The sequence below is a fragment of the Mirounga angustirostris genome, unplaced genomic scaffold (genome assembly GCF_029215605.1).
Source record: "Mirounga angustirostris isolate CCGP_5_RB_7025 unplaced genomic scaffold, mMirAng1.0.hap1 SCAF_1, whole genome shotgun sequence".
Taxonomy (NCBI): Eukaryota; Metazoa; Chordata; class Mammalia; order Carnivora; family Phocidae; genus Mirounga; species Mirounga angustirostris.
In genome coordinates this window covers 125,070,806-125,085,906 of record NW_026991709.1, presented here as the reverse complement: position 1 = coordinate 125,085,906, position 15,101 = coordinate 125,070,806, and the positions used below count along the sequence as shown (strand labels likewise).

At 54.7% G+C, this 15,101-nt stretch overlaps 1 protein-coding gene across 1 annotated transcript in view; it reads right to left on the bottom strand.

Annotated features, from left to right (window-relative positions):
- Window positions 1-15,101, bottom strand: part of KY (kyphoscoliosis peptidase) — a 47,594-nt gene that overhangs the window by 5,404 nt on the left and 27,089 nt on the right. Inside the window, exons 7-10 of the mRNA XM_045903732.3 lie at window positions 14,166-14,274; window positions 12,564-12,681; window positions 4,397-4,585; window positions 2,961-3,151 (exon numbers count right to left, since the gene is read on the bottom strand). Of these exons, the coding sequence (XP_045759688.2) occupies window positions 2,961-3,151; window positions 4,397-4,585; window positions 12,564-12,681; window positions 14,166-14,274 (607 nt within the window). The remainder of the gene's footprint in view (window positions 1-2,960; window positions 3,152-4,396; window positions 4,586-12,563; window positions 12,682-14,165; window positions 14,275-15,101) is intronic.

Here is a 15,101-nt window from a genome sequence, read left to right as displayed (position 1 = left end):
TGGGTTCTAGGACAAGTACCCCCAAGACCTCCCCTCTAATCTGCCCCAAGGCCCCGACTCCAGGCTGCTCTGCTCCTACATTCAGTGCTAACTCCCAACCAGCCAGTGAGAATCCCCCAGCGGCAGCAGGAAAGGCTGGGAGCTTCCTGGCTGGCTCCCCTCTGCTTCTTCGTGGGCTCCAGCCCAGCCCACCCACCACCACCCCGTTCCCTCTGCTGCCATTCCTTCCCTCTCTGCTATACTTCTTATGCGGTGCTTGGTGCTTTGGTGTTATCTTCTTTGTCTACCTTCTTTCTCCACTGCCTCCAGCCACGATGGGACATCTGTCCCATGGTAACCTCCAAAAGGAAAGTGTCCAAGAACAACAGACTTGTTATCAGTCTCTCTTGGTTGAATCTCTCCTCTCCCCTGGCTTCCTCTTATAAGCCAACTCAGTGGGCAGAAGTTGTCTCAGCCTTCAACTGCTCATGACCCCGTCTTGTTCTGTCTTGCTTCCGAGTTGGCTGTGAGATCCCATGGAATTCACCTTTGATGAGGAGTGCCATCCAGCACTTCCATAGGGCCGCCCAAGGGCCCCTGGGAAATTGTCTACCTGGTCATTCCTGGGTTCACTTGTGTGGGTCACCATCCAACTGGAGACGAGCGAGAGTCCTATCCCCTCCTGCCTGGCCTGAGTCAGGACCCTCCTTTTCCGGACCACAGGGCATTCTCCCACATATCCCAGAGCTCTCACACCTGTCCTCCCCTCCACCGCTTTTCCCCAAACCTGATAAGACCTTAGCATGACGTCTGACTGCAGAGAAGCCTTTTTCCATGCCCTCAGGTGAGGTCCAGCTCCCCTGGAAGCCTCTCTTGTAGCTCCACATCTCCTTCAGGAAACTTAGCACCATTGTACTGAATTAGTTCTCTGTAATGTCTGTCTTCCCTGCAGGGGTGAGCACTGTGGGAAACTGCCCTCCTGCCTCCTTTCACGCGTGTCCCAGGGTTGCCCAGGGCGCCTGGCCCAGCAGATTCTCTGCAAAGGTGAGCTGAATGGCTGGAAGACTTGAAAGAAGGACTCTGGGGATTCTGGGGGAGCCTGTGACCTCCCCTGCGTCTCCTCTCCCTCCAACCCCCCTCTCCCCCATCAGTGGTATCCCACCCCCCACACCCCTCACACCCTCCCCCTGTCCTCTTCCTTCCCTGCTTTCACCCACCTGTTTCCCTCTTCTGCTTTCTTCCCATCCTCACTCTTAACACAACTAGCTCCAACAAAGAAAAAGTCTTGAAATATGCATCACGAATATGGAATCAAATTTGAGATTACTGTATATTAAGAATCCCAGTGTTTACATTTCTGTGTCTCTTGCAAAGGCAAGTTCTACTCCGTGGCATTAATTGGATGTTGGTGTGGCCTGGACCATTCCTCTGTGGTTCCATGGCCCACACCAGTCAGAACAGGCTCCCCATCTGATATGAGCACAGGAAACGCGTTCTCAAAGACAGCAACCTCGCGCTGTTATTTTAGCAGCAGGAGCCTCCAGGTATTTGTAGTTTTAAAAAAGTATTCAGGAGTTCAGCAAACTGGTTAGGGAAAGCAGTGTGAGGTGGAAGGGATGAATCAGCTGGCAGTAACTTGGGGACACCTGTGCTCCCTGTGCCCCTATCCCTCTACAGTGTGGGATGGGGCTCCCCTTCAGACCCACCCGGAGACCTCTTTGTGCTAACAGCCAGTGTGAGCTCAGACCCTTCCCTCCTGGGAGTATACGGGTCCCCTGGTAGCAGAGATGGTGCCAACAGGCAGGCCTTTGCGTAAGCGTGGGTGTGTGGGTGTGGGTGGGGGTGGGGGGGTAGGTGCACTGACTAGGCTGTGCTGAGCCCTGTGGTGTGTCCAGGTTATGTGTCCAGCCCTAGACCAGGCACCAGGGCCTTGGACAGACATAAGACAAAGTCCTCTGCAGTCAGCCCTGCGAGGCTTGTGACCACAGTTCTGTACCCTCTCCCACACAGCTGGCCCCCCCATAAACCTCAGAGTGCATAAACACACCTGGCTGGGTACCTGTGGCCCCTGTGGGGACGTAGGGAACAAAGGTCAGTCCAGGCCAGCTGTGGGGACAGCTCAGCTAGGTGTCCTGACCCTCCTACTCCCAGGAAAGTTGGCTGGAAAAGGCTGGACTTTGCCTCCAGGAGGGAAGCTTGTGAGGGAAGGGCACAGAGGAAGGCAGGCTGCACTTCTGGAGCCAGCCCTGGTCTAGGGGTGCTTGAGTTCAGGCGTTGGAGGGCTTGCTGTGTCCTTCCAGAGCATGTCCGTCCCTGTGTTTGGGGATGCCTGTTCTCTTCCAGCTCTTAAGACCCAGCTCAGCAGCCACTCCCTAATAAAGCCTCCCCCGGTCCTCTGTCCTGGGAGACCCCCACTGCTCTCCCACGAGCTGCTCAGACCACTGACACACAGAGCCCCGTGTGGCTGGGCCAACACGTCCTCTTTGCCAGGAGTTTGGGAGAATGCAGCAGGCTAGTGAGCTTCTGTCGGGGACCTGAACCGGGAGGTGGGGACAGCCAGGCCTGTGGTGGTCCTTCACCTGCTGCGGGAACTGGGAGAGACTCACCCAACGGGGACCCTCCAGCCCTGGCTCACTGACAGGTTGGGCTGTAAATGGGGTCCTCAGGGCCTAGGGAAACTCAAGGACTTCCTATGCATCCCCTTTTTGGCTTATGCTGCTGTGAGCCGGTGTCTGTCCCTGCAAATGTGACCTGTGGCTGTGTCCTGCGCCGATGGCCCGATGGACTTGGCTGCCTTAATAGCGTCTGCATATACATACAGCTTACACGAAGCCCACGGGCCCTGGCTGGGCCCTGACAGGGCAGTCCCCTGGGGTCCAGAGGCCTCGAGGCGCAGAGCATGCTGCTCCATCTCTGCCGCGAGATGCCGGCCACCTGCTCTGTCCCTGCCGCGAGATGCTGGCCACCTGCTCCGGGCTTACCTGTTTTGATCACAGAAGTCTCTGGGTGGGCACTCAGCATTCCCTTGTTGTAGAATTCACTCTTGTGATACATGTTGTTCTCAAACTGCTTCAGAGATTGAGGAGGTTTTAGCAGTTGCCAGTTCTTGTTGTCTGGGAAATGGTCCTCGATGAACAGTGCGGGATGGGTGAGGAAGTAGAATTCATTGTAGCTAGAGGTGGGGTGGGGGGAGCTGGTCAGTGGCCATGTGCTGTGAGTAGGCCTCAGCTCTGTAGAGAAGGAGGTGGGGCTCGCAGGGGGATCTTTGGGGCCTTCTTTTGTCTAGCGCTTCCACAGGAGGGGTCCTGCCAACAACCCGATGGGGAGAGGCACTGTGTCCGGTCTTAACATGGGCGCTGCAGATGGCCTCTCAGTGGCTGCTTCCAGAAATAGGGGCCATGGCAGGATCTACGGCCCCCTTTAAGTGAAGGCCATAGTCCATGTGGAGCTGTGTCCAGGTGGGGATTGGGCTCCCCCTTCTCTCAAAGCCCGACAGAGATTTGAGGGAGCAAAGGCATAACCCAGGGACCAGGTGCCAACCAGCAGGGTGGAGGGAGGGCAGGTAGGGAGAGTCGTGGATGAGCAGCTCTCCTGTGGTCCCTGGGGCCAATGAGAGCCCTGGGGCTCTCTAGCGGTTAGTGATGGGGATCAAGAGAAGAACAGGGAGACTCATCTGAGCTAAAGCTTCTCTCTTAGCTTGTATTTGGCCTGTGTGCAGGCCTGTCGAGATTTAAACTGCAAAAATCGGACAATGCTCTCATTTTTCTGGATAAAAAAGAATCTTGAGTTGCTGAGAGGTCTTATGATCCCGGGTGAATATCACGGCTTTAGGTTAAGACCATAGTTGGCCAGAGCCTTGGAGAACAGACATGCTCCAGCGCCCTGCACCCCAGCACCCTGCCCCACCGTGGTCACAGTGACTCTGTACCCACAGACTATAACCTCTTCCTCAGAGATGTGATGTGGCTGCATTTGGCCCAGAGACGTGGGGGAGGAGCCCTGGCATCTGGGGGAAGAGAATTCTGGCATCCCTGCATTGTAATACAGCCAGTGGGTCAAAGGCCTGAAGGGGATCTACAGATGTTAAGGTAGCTTCTCAGCTCTGCCTTCCTCTCTTGTAGGGCCTGTGGGCAAATGCTGGGCTTTCAGCACTTGGGCAGAGGGAGCGATGGGGAGCCAGAGGAGGGATTTAGTCAGCAGAGGGTGAGGTGACAAAAGGGTCCGGGCCCTTCCTATTGGCTTGGAGCTGAATCATTTCAGAGCTGGAGGAACGGTGGGAGGGGCTAGCAGCGAGGAGAGGCCACCCTGGCCCTCCCTGCCCTCCCACCTGGCCTTCTCCACCTGCTGCTACCTTCAACCTCGTGCCTCCCCCATTTCCACCAGCCAGACACGCAACAGCACCGAGATTTCTACTTACAGGAAGGTGAATTTGGAGGTGGTAGAATCCACCAGGCCACTGCCCCAGGTGCTGTCCACCAGGTGCCATCTCCCCTCCAGGTACACGGCATTCCAGGCGTGGTCAAAGTCCCCCGAGAAGCTCTGCCCCGTCTGGTAGCCAAAGCCCTTGGAGTAGCCAGGCACAGTCATGCACTGCACGCCGGCGATCCTGGGGGCAGGACAGGGGGTCTGAGAGGTGGCTCCTGCGGGGGCTGCAAATCATCACCACCTGCTCCTCCATGGAGACCGAGCAAATCACCTCTGAGACACCTTTCCCCAGGCAGAGCCCGCCTGAGTGCTCTGCCTGCCGCTCTTCAGGAGGACAATGGGTGCAATGGCGAGGATCACCCCAAGAACATGGAAACCAGGAAAGGATGATGTTCTTGAAGAATCAGAGCAGCTCGAAACACGTGGCTGAGGAGCTGGGTCTAGGTGACACGGGTGGGGTGTCATGGAGGGGTGCTGGACGTGAGGGTACAGAAGAAAGCTGAGCCCTACTCTCTCCAGTCATGTGCTGACTGACTGCCCTGGCCACAGTTTCAGCGTCCCCTGTAGACATCCTTTGAGGGGTGGAAATGTTGACCAGTCAGCCTGAGTTCTTCGGCCCTCTCGAGAGTATGCTCCCCCAGTGCTTACAAGCACTCCGGCACCACTTTTGGTGGCCTGGGCAGTGGGGGATGGATGATGGTCACCTGTGGGGACTACAGAAATCATGGGCAAGCTACAATGTGGGCGTTGAAGCTGAAACCCTGAGGCCCACCCCAAGGCCAAAGCAAGAGCCCCGAGAGTCCTTCCATGACCAGCTGGCCTTCCTCTTCAGCCATGGCAGGGACCAGGGTGGGCTGCTCTTCTGACCCAGGGGACGCCCTGTGCGAGTTTTCTTGGGGGTCTTTGTGTGAATTAGAAAAAGGTATTCCTTCTTTAAGACACTTTCCTTTCACATCTGGCGGCTTGGTATAACACACACACTCGGTGCTGTCCAGGATGTTCGCGGCGGCTCCTTCCACGGGGCTCCCTGAGTATCGCACAGGCTGCCCTGCACGCTCTGCCCTCGCCTCACACGAACCGGTTCCTGCTCTGGGTGTTAGTCAGGCCTGGGGGCCTCTGGTGGCCGGGGGCCTTCTGTGGATCAGCGCTGCGGACCCCAGTGCTCTCAACAAGAGGGCCATGGAGCCTCTCCGGGGAAGGGGGAAAACGGCTCCCCGTTCATTATAGGAACAGGGGACATTTTCCCTATAAAAACACATGTTTCTAAATCTTTTTGGTTTTTTTTGAGAGAAAGAATGAGAGAACATGTGCATGTGAGCAAGCGCGTGGGGGGTGGTGGGGGTGGAGGGGCAGAGGGGGAGCGAGAGCGAGACCTGAGCCGAAATCCAGTCAGACGCTCAACCGACTGAGCCACCCAGGCGCCCCTAAAAAGTATGTTTAATTGCCCATTAGAATACTGGATTAAATATTACTTATCATTTGTTGAGAGAAGCAGTGAAGCAAAATGGGGAGCCTGCACGTTTCCACGTTCCACCCTGCTTCAGCCGAACAGTGTCCTGTTCCCACGTCTGCCTGAGCTTCCCTCCTCCGTGGGGTGCAGGCCTGCCCTTCCGCCTGAGGCTTCACAGAAGGGGGGCCAGGCCTCCCAGGCTGTCTGAGACATGCTGCGAGAACAGAGCAGCGAGGCGCTCCAGGAAGGATTTCAGGAGCACTTGGGGAACGGGGCAGAGAGCAAGAGGGACGGGATCCTGATGTCAGGTTTTCCTGCTGCTGAAGGGCCAAAATCTACTCCTGGAGCAGAAGGGCCTTCCAGAGGCAGGAGACACAGGAGGCAGCAGGCCGAGGAGGAGCCCCAGAAGTGCAGCGTGCATGCCTGGAGGGTCCCCTGCCTCATTAGCTGCAGATGCGGTGAAGGGGTGCTTCTGGGGGTCGGAACTGAATGTGTTTACAGTCTCAGAGAAAACAGGCAGCAGAGGGGGAGGGGCGAGAGCCAGGCCAGAAGGGTGGGATAGAAGGCAGATTGGGGGGCTTCCCTGGGAGGTGGGGCTCCACCTACTCAGAGTGAGTGAGAAGTGTGAGGTAAGACACGCTCCTGACACAATATGAACTGACAGAAGCCTATGGAACCCCGCCGTCAGCACAAGGCCCGAGTGTGTGTGTGCGTGTGCGTGCGTGTGTGTGGGGGGGTGTGCTTGTGCAGGGCGAGAGGCAGAGGAGGAGGGCAGAGTGAGACAGGCCAGCTGCACCTGGGCTCCTAGTGATGCGATTACGGGCGATTGTGATTTTCTTCTTTAAACTCCTTTAGATCTTCTAAATTTTCAGTAATGATTATGTGTTACTTTCAGAATTGGAAAAAAGCCATAAATACTACTTGAAATTACATTCTTCGGTGAGTTACTTTCCTTTCTTGCCCAGAAACGTCTGTGTGCATCACCCATTTCCAGGCATGTGTGGAGGGGTGTGGAGTCCTGGGAGGAGTCCTGCGGTAAGCTGGGTTGACGGAGGGGAGCTGCGGCCCTCTGGACGCAGCTCCCCCCAGAGGCCTGGCCTCCGCTCACAGCTTCCTGTGGTCCAGGAAGGAAGGGGAGCGCTGCATGTCCACACGGCCCCCGGGTGCCCCAGTGAAACGGAGCAGGCGCCGCTGTGGGCAGCGGGGCTGGCCGTGTGCCCAGGCAGTGGGCCTGGGGGCACCGTCCCCCCGAGCGGTGGAGTGGAGGTAGGCTTTGAGAACCAGGTTGGGGAGCGGCAGTGAGAGCCCGACCCCAAGCCTGGGAAGGGCGGGAGGAGGCAGAAGTGGGTGGCTGGGTGGGCCGTCACTGGGCCCAGTCAGGCGATCTGGGCTCAGTCTCAGCTCTACAGTTGCCTCCAGGGTGACCTTGCCAGGCCCATCATGGGCAAAAAGACAGGTTGACATTAAATGATCTCTGGGGGGTGCTGTCTATGACAGGCTGGAGGGAAGCTGGGAAGGCCATGGGGAATGCCTGGGGCAGAATAAAGATGAAAAAAAGAAACTTAGCTGTGAGCTTATGCCATGCTTGACTATGATATGAAGATATTTTATTACCCGGCAGCAACGTGCAAGATGAATTGGACAAAGAAGTCATGATGTAAAGCATTATTGTTAATAATCCATAATTCTCACGCAAAACTGGGGGGCTAGTGATTCTAGCTGCCGGTTGCTAGTTAGTTTTTTGATGACCCACAACCATTTCATGCTATCGAAAGATCACTGACTTTTGTGCAAAGTACTGTACCAGGCACCAGGGAATAATATCATATATCCTATCCTATCATATAATAACTACTATAGCCTAATAAAATATTCTGAAAGGAGAGTTCATTGGCTGCCCTAGATGTGCTCATTGTCTCAAGGGGGCAGACAGGTAGACCATTACTAAAATGCTATTGATGCACACAGCCCTTTTAGGGTACCCAAAGGAAGAGGAATTTGCTGGAAAGATCTAGGAGAGCACTGAAGAAGGGACAGAAGATGAGAAATGTTTCCACCTCCTAATGAGATCTCACCAGCCATTCTAGAGCCCCAAATATCATCCCAGGACATCTATCTAATAACCTCAGGCTGCAGTGTCTTGGTTTTTACTTTTGATAGTTTTCAATTGCCAACACCAGGGGTATCAGTTGAGGAGGGGGTGGATCCGGTCCGTGACTATTACTGTATACAGATAGGGTCCGGGTCCTGCCGTGGGAACCGTGTAATACCGCATTAGCCACACCACTGCCAGGCCCCAGCAGGGTGGCCGCATTGTCTGGGGTGGGCAATGTGCCCTGCAGGCGTCAGGATCTGACCATAGTGTACTCTCATCACCTCTCCAGGGTGTGTGGGCCACGTGGAAAATAAGAGAAGGAGGGAGGGATGTAGCCAATGGGAGATGCAATGAAGCATGCTCTTTTTTTTTTGTACCTTGATGAAAATATTGTGATTTTTTAAAAAAGATTTTATTTATTTGTTTGTTTGTTTGTTTACAGCACATGAGCTGGGGGAGGGGAGGGGCAGAGGGAGAGGGGAAGAGAGAATCTCAAGCAGGCTCCTCGCTGAGTGTGGAGCCTGATGCGGGGCTTGATCTCACAACCCTGAGATCATGACCTGAGCCGAAACCAAGAGTTGGCCGCTCAACCGACTGAGCCACCCTGGTGCCCCCCTAATTTTGTGATTTCTGTACTGTAGCAGGACAAGCATAAGCATGGCATACGTTCCACAGATTATGTGGCTGATTTCTTGTAACTCTGATGGTACCTCTATTTCTGCTGTACGGTCCCCTTTCCCTGGTCTCGCACCACCCTTAGTGGTGAGGTCAGTAACTGTAACCACAGTAATTATTCTCACTCGGAGGCCCTGTGTCGGGCCTTCTGGGCTGTGACCTCAGAGCCCTCCTGTCTGACAAGTGAGGAGTCAGCAGAACAAAGAGCGAGGCTGACTCGCCTGGGGACACACAGCCAACCAGTGGCCAGAGCAGCCTCAGGACTCAGTTCAGGAGGCTTCGTATGACACCAGCCCCTCAGTATGCCAAGATTTAATTTATAAATGTATGGGTGTGGCAAAATTAAGGGATGGTTTGTTCTAGTCACATCCTTCATCTCTGCGAGCACTAGCCTTTGGTGTATCTACAAGGGCGGGGGAATTCAGATGTCCCTTTCAGGAATTTTATATGACAAAGTCAGATCTGGGCATAACTTCAGGTAATCCAGGGTGTCTGCCTCTCCCAGGAGGGTGGTGAGATGGTTGCTCCCCAGCCTTTGGGGCCTCTGAAGCCCACTGATGTGCTGGGATCATCTGGGACATCATGCTGAGCAGAAGCCGGATGCTGCTCTTGGTCTCTGTGACAGAGGGAGGACGGATGGAGAACAGGCTGACGTCCGATCGGTGACAACCAGTCTCCCCGGCATCAAAGCCTCAAACCTATACTAAGCTCCTGGCTTTCCCCAAACTCTCTGGAAACTCTGCTGGCTGGTGGTGCTGCAGTCGTGATAACAGGGGGAGGGGTTGTACTGGAGCTGACTTGGTGGCAGGAATCTGGGAAATGAAGCTTGGCCCCCGCAAGGAGGTTAAGCAGAATTCATGAAGGCAGAGGGGAATTGAGGCAAAAGCAGGGACGTTAATGTTGGATGATGGGAGGTCAGAAAGAAACCAGACCAGCAGTTACAAGCAATAGGACTAAAAAGCAAAAACAAACAAAAAACCAAAAAAACCCCTCACATCGATTACTTGGGAAAGACGATGAGGAAATGAAGGATGTTGCAAAAATATCTGAGTTCCCCACCGAATTACTTTATTCAATCAGTCTTTAATGAGGCCATTGCAAGGAAGCAGAATGGATGGGCAGAAGTAATGATGGCCGTGTGGGTACTGCTCTTGCTAAGAGGCCGCCCTGACAACTGAGCCGGGATAAATCAGCAAGTGTGGATTACATGTCTTCTGTTATTAAGGACTCAGCTAATGAATTTACCAAACCTTCGGCAATTATTTGGAAGGTAAGGGAATTAGGAAAGTGATGCATGGGTGAGGTTGCTGATCTTTAAAGCCAAAGTTAAAGGGACCCAGGGAACCGTGAGCTAACGTTAACCATCTGAGCAGTGTATAGAGTTTTTCACATGCTAACTGCCAGGTTAGGACCTAGCTTTAAATGATGCAGAATGTTGGGATGTGTTTTAATGATCAGCTGCAGGCCAGAAGAGGGCCATTGTTAAGCATCTGGATCAGGCCAGAAAGCTGACAGGTTCACTCAAGGCAAGTGTCAATTTTCTGAGTCTATGTGTGTCTGCGGGAAAGTTCCACTGTGCAAGAGCATTCCCATACTCAAGAAAGACAGGCAAGGTTAAAAAACAACCCAACAACCCCAAAGTCAGGTGAGCAAATTCCAAACTGCATGTTCTCACTTAACCCTAGCACTGCCAGCAGGCACTACGGTCCCCATGTACAGATGGGAAAACTGAGGCTCTGAGAAATTCAGTGCCTTTCCAAAGGAACACAATTAACAAGTGGTAAATCAAGGACTGGAAACTAAGGACGGGGGAGCTGAGGGCTGCAAACGTCTTTCTGGCTTTCAGTCTGGCACCCTCCTGCACCATGCTTGGAAGGCTTATACTGGATAAAGAAGGGTACATCCTATGACTGAGAAATCCTAGGACTGAAAAATCAAGTTGGCCAACTAAGATGAAAATTATGCTCTGAAAGGTGCCAGGCAAAAATAGAGCCGAAAACAGACTGAGGGTTAGTCCATGATTTAAAAAGAGAGGAAGGCCCATTTCATACAAATCTGCTAGGAATATCTTGTCATTTCCAGTCATCGTGGGCCTATGGCGTGTAGGATTCTGAGCTGGGCATTCACAGGGGAAGCAGAAACAGAGAGAGAGGGGCTGAAGACACATAAAAGACATACTAGCCCCACAAGACACTGGAGGAAAAATGAGCACAGGTAACACAGGTTAACATGTATATGATAGAACAAAGTCTGGGAGGGAATGGGACAAAATGTTAAGTGTTACCTCTAAGTCGTCAGAGTGACCTAATTTTCTTCTTTTTGCTTCTGTGCATTTTATAAATCATCTATAATTAACAAGTATTTTTTGTTTAATTTGGAGAAGTTATTAAATAAAAGCATAAGGCAAGCCAGGAGTCCGTGTATACGGACGGTGTGCAGACGACATCAAGGGAGGAGATGGGCTGGGGTGAAGGGGGCGTCCAGGAGTGGGGCAGGAAGGAGCATTAGAGAGGGGGGAGCAGAGTGAGCTTGAGGACCCAGAAGTGCGGAGAGTGCCGCAGGGTGCACGGCCGGAAGGGTGCTGGAGGTCAGATTATGGAGGACGTCACAGGACAGTGTGAGCCTGTGGGTCCTGTTCAGGAACCCAGGGCCTGTGGAGTCTGGGCAGAGGGCCAGTGAGGATCCCGGTTCCTGGAGAGGCCCCCAGGCATGTTGGGGTGCCCGGGCCTGGAGCGGGGGCAGGCACGTGAGGGGTGGGAGCGAAGCACTGCTCTGGTGGAGTGGATGGGCTGCAGAGGGGCTGGCATCCGCTGCAGCCTGCCCTGCCCTGGTTGCCTCTGGGACACTGGCCTCAGGGGTGGGGCGTGGAGGGGGCCACCGTGAAGAGCAGGGAGCGAGCAGGAGGCTGGGAGCAGGCACATGTGGCTGCTTGCCGGTGGTGTTGGGGGGTGGGAGGGTCCAACAACGGGGGGTTAGGCCAGGAATGGGCTGCGTGTCTGCAGGAGCAGGACATCTTGGGCTGCCTGTGTGTCGACACGTACACACGTCCCCGACACACCACAACTGCCCACCTGCGGACTCCTGAGTGTCTGTTGCTGCACTTGGTTTGATGAATCTGAGTCCTGGTGGGCTGACATGGGTGCCTGGGAAGACCCACTCCCAGAGGCCTGCAGAGACGGTGGGCAGAGCCTGTCCATCTCCCTGGGGACAAGGCTCTTCAGCGGCCTCCCCGGCTGCCTGATTGTCTCCCGGGGAACCCAGCAGACCTCGGAGAGTGGGCACAGGAAGCTGTGGGGTCGGCGGGGCTCCCCCAGCCTGGAGTCTGTCTCGAGGTCACCCAGAACCAGCAAAGGTGCCTCCGCGCACAAGTGGTCTCCTTACCTGCTGTCACCCACCCGGGCAACCTGGCCAGGAGCACATTCGAGCAATGAAAATGGAGCCCAAAGTCTCCAAGAGAAAAGCTGCTTCCTGGTTATTCAGCCTCTCCAACTGACAAATCTTTTCGGGTAGGAGATCATCCGTTTCCCCCGAGAGAGGGCTCCGGTGCCAGCCCCGAGGACAGGCTTTCACAGTCCCCTTGGCGTCAGCAGCCACTGTCCTACTGTTCCCAGACCTGCCATTCTTCTAACCTTCAGCTGTGCAGAGATCAGAGAAGGTGGAAAAGGGGCCTTTTATAACCAAATTATCTCTGCGCATTCATCTGCCATTATGTTAATGCATCGCGAAGGCAGGCAGATGGTACAAAGTCAATTATGCTGGTGTTAAAAAGGGAGAAATTGACCTTTTCAGGACTCACTCGGATTCCAGAGCAGAGTTTGCAAACTCCGGTTTCAGGCCTGGCATGTGCGTGAAGGCGCACGGCGCTTTGGAAGGGGCGAAGGGAGGGGTCACAGCAGTCAGCCCAGGACTGCCTGCCTTCCATGGGACCCCTTCTTGTACCTGCACATTTTCTCAAAGAGTCCAGCGTAGCCGTCACAGTTGGTCTTCCGGGTCCGTAGGATGTCGGTGGGCTTGAAGGCCTGGCAGTCCTTCTCCTGGGCAGCCTCGATGTCGTACTCTGGAGGGCAGAGGAGACTGTGAGCCAACAGGTCTTGGGAGGCAACCAAGGCTGGTGCAGAGCAGAGGGGTCCGTGGCCTGCGGCGCCGTCCCCGCCCTCCGCTGTGCTTTCAGCACCATTTGGGCTGGCCTCTCTCAAGTCCCGGAGAAACCGCTGTAGGCTGAAGGGAACCAGGGCCCCCAGCCAGGGCAAACTTGGGGAAATGTCGCCTCCTTGGGCAGGTGGCAAGAGGAAGAGCGAAGCATCGGCAGAGCAGGCTGCCTGGCTTGTCAGGCCTTTGAGGAGAGGCTGAAAGGGAAGGGGGCCAAGACAGCACCAGGCCGTGGGGGCTCTGCCCTTGCCCTCCCCACCACACAGCTCGGCAGGCCGTTCCCGTGAGGCTGCTCCCCCATCCCTGCTGCGGCCACCCCCAAGGCCTCACACTGACCCCCAGGGGGTGCCCTGAGCTACCGCTAAACAGGCTGTCCGTTAGTGAAGGCCTGGAGGGAGGCCCTGAGGCAGGAATCCCTGTGGGCACTGAGGGCACGAAGGGAGCACCTGTGAAGGTGGCAGACAGTAAGTGAAGTCCTACCTAATGCTCTGTTTCTGACTCTGCTCCTTTAAGGCCCCGGGCTAAACGGAGCTGCTGGTTTTGGGGAGGGAGGAAATGGCCTCTCAGACCCTGTGGTCAGATACCCTACCTGTGTCAGGTGAGTTCCTCCTCTAAGCTGCATCCCTCACTGCTGCTCTGGGAGGACAAAGGAAAAGCCCAGTGGCAGCAGATCAGGAGAGCCCCCCGCTGGTTGTCAGGTCACAGGGAAAGCGCTAAAAGTCCACCCCACCACCTGGCTCTTCCATTGACTGCAAGGGGCAGCATCCAGCCTCCCCCTAGCCACCCCCATGGGGCCTGGCTTGACCTGGCCAGATCCTCAAGGCTGTCCTGTGCAGAGTTAGGGACAGGTGCACAGGCCCAGGCCCCCTGAGGTTGCTCTGAGTGCCTGGTGACGGGGCTGAGATCGCGGGTGTGGGAACAGGGAGAGAGGGAGGCGAGCCCACTCTTCCTGGCACTGGTGCTTTAAGAAACCTCTGGTGTTGCAATAACTTTCCAACAGCTATGAACCTTCCCCATTCTTCTTGGAGATGACCTTCTGTCCTGGGTTCTCAGGTCTGTGCAGCAGGTTTACCAGGAAGCCAGCACTGAGGGAATGCTGCCGCTGGGTAAAGGGCCTAAGCTCTGGTCACTGACTGTGGGCAGATGGCCACAGGGGATCCCTCACCCAACGACCCTTTATGGAGACTGTTAGTACATGGTGAGTTTTACTCTCCTTGGTTAGTCTTTGGTTATTCAACCTAGCCATCTGGGAACCCTTCTCCTCCACTGTCTGTCTCACTCCATACACACTGGTGGTCAAGTGAATCCCAGAGAGTCTCCCCTAGAAACAGGGTCCTGCAGGGAGTGGCATCAGGGGAGTCCTAGGGCCAGTGGCACCACAGGTGGGCCTACCTATGTGGTGGCAGATCCAGATCCAGATCACGCGGACCCTCTCCAGGTCACTGTGGGCCTCCTGGAGCAGGTCGCTCACCAGCTCATCCAGGCCACTGTTGACTGTCACCTGGGGAGTGGGAGGGGTGTGCTATGTCAGGGCCTGGATGAGGGCGGTGGGAGCCCAGTGCCCTGCCGCCAGGAGCTGGTGCTGCTTTTCCTCCAGGCAGAGGAGGAAGAGGAGGAGAGGGCCAGAGGCACAAGGGCTAGGCTGAGCGCGGCCCTTGGTGGGGGGCCGGACATATCAGGTAGTGCTGACCAGCTGAGTCACTGGCCCTAGAGCCACATATCTTTTCTCGGCAGACCTGGGGCCAGCCAGGTGGGTGGGCATCTGAGCGGCTACCGCAGCCCCTACTCATGGTCAGTACTACCCAAAGCGATCTATGGACTTAACACAATCCCTATAAAATTCCAACAGCCTTTTTTGCAGAAATGGAAAAGCCAATCCTCAACTTCATATGAAATTGCAAGGGGCCCAGAATAGCCAAAACAATTCTGAAAAAAGAAGAACAACATTGGAGGACTCACATTTCTGAATTTCAAAACTTAACTACAAAACTATAGTAATCAAAATAGTGTGGTACTGACATACGGATCATATAGGCGGGTGGAATAGAACTGAGAGTCTAGAAATTAACTTATACACCTATGGCTAACTGACTTTTTTGACAAGGATTACAAGTCTGTTCAGTGGGGAAAGAATAGTCTGTTTAACAAAGTCCAGTCTGTGCTGGACAACTGGATATCCACATACTAAAGAATGAAGTTGGATCCCTACTTCATATACAAAAATTAACTCGGGGCTCCTGGGTGGCTCAGCTGGTTAAGCATCCGACTCTTGGTTTTGGCTCAGGTTATGATCTCAGGGTTGTGGGATTGAGCCCCGTGTTGGGCTCT